This window comes from Calliphora vicina, chromosome 2, assembly GCF_958450345.1.
Source record: "Calliphora vicina chromosome 2, idCalVici1.1, whole genome shotgun sequence".
NCBI classification, from domain to species: domain Eukaryota; kingdom Metazoa; phylum Arthropoda; class Insecta; order Diptera; family Calliphoridae; genus Calliphora; species Calliphora vicina.
The window spans coordinates 97,463,850-97,468,392 of NC_088781.1; the positions used below are offsets into that span (position 1 = coordinate 97,463,850).

General features: G+C 34.3%; 1 protein-coding gene across 1 annotated transcript; it reads left to right on the forward strand.

Annotated features, from left to right (window-relative positions):
* Etl1 (SWI/SNF-related, matrix-associated actin-dependent regulator of chromatin, subfamily a, containing DEAD/H box 1) lies at positions 1-3,850 on the forward strand. Its single transcript, XM_065499713.1, has 7 exons — positions 1-344; positions 410-570; positions 635-1,587; positions 1,646-1,913; positions 1,988-2,134; positions 2,189-2,488; positions 2,577-3,850. The coding sequence occupies exons 1-7, from the start codon at positions 224-226 to the stop codon at positions 3,201-3,203; spliced, it is 2,577 nt and encodes an 858-aa protein (XP_065355785.1). The 5' UTR covers positions 1-223; the 3' UTR covers positions 3,204-3,850.
* The last annotated feature ends 693 nt before the right edge of the window (positions 3,851-4,543 follow it).

The following is a 4,543-nucleotide window of genomic DNA, read 5'->3' on the forward strand; positions in this document are numbered from 1 at the left end:
AGCGGGATAAATTGCAAACAGAGAAAGGAATACGCTCGTACGAATTTGTCTCACAAAAGAAACGCAAGAAAATAGTAGAAAATTTCACAAATGTGTTAAATGCTAAAGAAAATATAATTCGAAACCCAACTAAAATTGTTTTATTTTTTTAAAATTAGCAAAAAGATAAATTAAAAGTGTACAATAAAATTACAGCAACTAAATTAGTAAAACAATTGTTAAAATGTCTGAAGCCGAATCCACTTCAGTGGTTCAACCACCACCACCGAAATCAAGCCTCAGTGATTTGAGACAATTTCGTATTAATAAAAATGCCGCAGCAGCAGGAGTTGCAGCAAAAACAGGTGAGTAAAATGGTGAAAGAAATTCATAAAATATGTCGATAATATCTGTTACTGCGATAATTTAGAGCGTGTTCCCGGTAAGAAACGTATTCAGGTTATGGCAGACAGTGACACCGATGAGGCTGATGGAAATACTCCAAAGAAAACCAAGTTGGAACTAACGGTTAAAGAGAAGGAAGAACGCTTCTTAGCTGCAGCCAAAATATCATCAGAATATGATACCATGGTAAGTTGTTAGAAGTGCCTGGATATTTCCACTGTTCCTAACGATATATTTATTGCATTTGAAGGATATACAAGATGCCTTGGTGCACAGTGGTTGGGATGTGTCGTCGGCCTTACGTTATCTCAAAGAAAAATGTCAACCTAAAAGTCGTTCAGGCCAATCGACGGGTAACACTTCAACAGCCAAAACAACGACGACTGATACAGCAAAATCTGCTACCAATGGCAATTCGAAGCATCACTCATCAAAATCTAAGAAATCAGCTAATTACGATTCCGAAGATGACGATTCGGCAAATGAGTCCTATGAAAAAGGTCACGTATACGACAGCGAAGATAGTGATGGGGAGGAGTCAAGAGAGATGACTGGTCAGCGTAAAAAAGTATTTGAATTCATGAACACTGCCTCATTGATGGAACTGCAAACGGTTAAGACTCTGTCCGAAAAGAAAGCCAGCCTTATTTTTGATATAAGACCCTTTAAGGATTGGGCAGATCTGCGCAAAAAGCTAGAATCAAATAAAGCCCTGTCTGCCGAACTGTTAAACAATGCCCAGGAACTTATCAATAAGCAAAATAATGTGGCCAACATCTTGGCAAAATGCAACAAATTAGTACAACGGCTAGAAGCTGCCATTGAGGCTGGAGCTGGCATTGTAGAGCAACCGAAAATTCTCAATGACAAGTTCAAATTGGCAGACTACCAGCTGATCGGTCTCAATTGGTTGACAGTGATGAATAAGCAACAGATGAATGGCATTCTGGCCGATGAAATGGGTCTGGGCAAAACCATACAAGTTATAGCATTCTTAGCATATCTGAAGGAAAACAAACTCTCCAAGGCAGCACACTTGATTGTTGTTCCCTCGTCCACCCTGGACAATTGGGCTGCTGAGCTGGCCCGATGGTGTCCCAGCCTAAATGTAGAAAAGTATCATGGGTCCCAGGAAGAAAGAAGGCGTATGCGTATACGTTTCGCTAAGGAAGGCTTTAGTGGCTTCGATGTTCTGTTGACAACGTAAGTTTAAGTTATATTTTTTGATAAAATATGCAATTAAATGACATTTAATTTGTAGGTACCACATTGTTTCCAGTACACCCGAGGAACGTAAAATGTTCCGTGTTTGTAAATTGCACTATGTGATCTTCGATGAGGCGCATATGTTGAAAAATATGACAACACAGCGTTATGCCAACTTAATTACAATCAATGCCGAAATGCGCATTCTATTGACAGGCACACCACTGCAAAACAATCTATTGGAATTGATGTCACTGCTGTGCTTTGTTATGCCCAGCTTTTTTGGAAAAAATGTAGAAGATATTAAAAGTTTATTTGGCAAGGTAAATTGATTTTATTTACTTATTTCTGCATACATTAGAACTCACTATATTTCTATGCTTAATTCTCATAATAGAAAGGCAAAACCGAAAATGCCAATGAAGAGGTCTCACAGTTTCAAGAAACACAAGTTGAGAGAGCCAAGCGTATTATGAAACCTTTTGTATTAAGACGTTTGAAGAAAGATGTATTGAGCTATTTGCCCAAAAAAACATCATACATTGTAAGTTAAACAAATTTAAAATTTTTAGTTTTTATACATTGCTTTTGTTTGTAGCAAAAAGTGGCAATGACCGAGACACAAAAGAATTACTACAGCGAACTGGTGGATTACTATTCAACAAATCGATCAGAATTGTGCGGTGGTGATCGCGCCGGTGTCACAATTATGATGGAAATGCGCAAACTAGCTAATCATCCACTGTTGGCACGTTACTACTTCAGCGATCAAAAGCTGAGGGAGTTTTCCAAGCGTTTGGCAAGTGTCACGACATATAAGAAAACAAATCCCCAATATATATTTGAAGAGTTGGCTGTTATGTCAGATTTTCAAGTAATGCAACTCTGTAATAAACATGTAAGTATTAACTACATTAAGTTAGATGATTATATTCTTAACTAACGTCGAGCTGTTTTCTTTTTTGGTTTGTTTGTATGGTGTTCAGGAACTTTTTGATATCAAGATACCTGATAGACTTATATTGGAATCTGGTAAATTTAACCATTTAGACATTTTATTGCCCAAACTGAAGAAGGACGGTCATCGGGTGTTGATTTTCAGCCAATTTACGATGATGCTGGATATTGTGGAGCGATATCTGACCATACGTAAGCATGGCTTTTGTCGTCTGGATGGCTCAACGGCCGTAGAAGAACGTCAGGATATGATAAACGATTTCAACAACGATTCCGAAATTTTCATCTTTCTGTTATCAACCAAGGCGGGTGGTGTTGGCATAAATCTAACGGCGGCCGATACTTGCATTATACACGATATCGATTTCAATCCCTACAATGACAAACAGGCCGAAGATCGTTGCCATCGCATGGGCCAAACAAGACCGGTGAGCATTTATCGTTTAATAACGGAGGGCACAATCGAGGACGGCATGTTAATGGTGGCCGAGGAAAAACTTAAACTGGAGCAAGATATCACTGCAACAGAAAAGGGAGATGTTCAAGAAACCAAGTGCGTTGTGAGGCTTTTAACTATGGCATTAGGTCTGGATAAGGACGAAGAGGAACAATTAAATAAATCAATTAATAACTCAATAACATCTCCTTCCAAGTAGAATTTTATTTAGTTTTATTAACAAAATTCATAAAATGAAATTCTATTCGTCACGATTCGATACTAATTATTATAGATCTATTACTTAATTTTATTAATTTGGTACAAACTAAAGTTTTTATTTTACTACTCCCCCTTTCTTATTCTATCTATCTACCTTAGTAGTAGGCATTTTGTATCACCTCACCCTAACCTACCCTGCACCCACAAAAGTAAAGCAAAAGAACGTATTAAGTTTTTAATCTGTTCCAATTTTTAATTTTAAATTATTGTTATTATTACAATTTATTTGGCTGTATTTGCACTATGTCTAAACATTCTTGTAGTTTATTCAACTCGTAAGAAATATTTTTTTTAATAATATGTAATACATCTAACATTTATTTACCTTAGATCTTTTGCTAATGCATACACTATATTATTTTTGCTGTTGTTAATAAAATAAAGTGAAATTGTACACTTGCTTAGATTGGAATATGAATATTAATCATCTTTTTTTTTTTTTTTTTTTTGATACAAAATAACATTTTATTATCATTTATACAATATGCTATTATTTATTTAAAATACAAAACAATTCCCAATACATTATTTAAGAAAGTACATTAATTATAAATAAAGAATATACAACTAGATACAGAAATTAAACACTTTTATCATGATTTCCACCAAAGAGCACAGAAAAACAAGTTTTTTAGCTTGGGTCTTCTGATTTTGAGCACATTAGGTAAACACATATCCTTTGGAGTCATTTGGACGTTTCCATTATTATTCTTTTGAATTTAGAAAAACTCGCGATTTATTATTTTTTTTTAAATCAAGAAGAAGGTGTAGCTGAGTTTAAGTTTTGAATTTGGACTATAAAAATCATTGAGGGACGGAGACTCTAGGCCTCAAATTTGGGTATCAAGGGTATATGAAAAATCAAAAATTATGCCAAATTGTTGTTCTCGATCCGATTTGAAAGTTCGGTTGCCAGCCATAGTCGACAGATAAGTCACGATTTTTGCTAATAGCGGATCCAAATCTTTCCCGATTTGTTTGAAATATTTTTTTAATTAACAAAACATCTATATATATAACAAGTAAGAGAGCTATGCTGTGCCGAATCTTATATACCCTTCACCAAATTATACTTTAAAATAAATTTTTTTAGGTAAACAAAATTAAATTTTATTTTAATTGTTTTTCAAAATTTTTTTTTTGAAATTGTTTTTTAAAAAAAGTTTTTTCCAATTTTTTTTAAAAAAATTTTTTTTTTTTAGTTTTTAAATTTTTTTTTTTTGGAAAAAAAATTTATGACAAAAAAAATTTTTTGATGAAAAAAAAATTCGGGTTAAA

Excerpts from the sequence above, each read along its gene's own strand:
- Etl1 (XM_065499713.1), top strand. The coding sequence starts at position 224 with ATGTCTGAAGCCGAATCCACTTCAGTGGTTCAACCACCACCACCGAAA. Across the intron at positions 345-409 it reads AGGAGTTGCAGCAAAAACAG|AGCGTGTTCCCGGTAAGAAA; the intron begins GTGAGTAAAATG and ends GCGATAATTTAG. Across the intron at positions 2,489-2,576 it reads TGCAACTCTGTAATAAACAT|GAACTTTTTGATATCAAGAT; the intron begins GTAAGTATTAAC and ends TATGGTGTTCAG.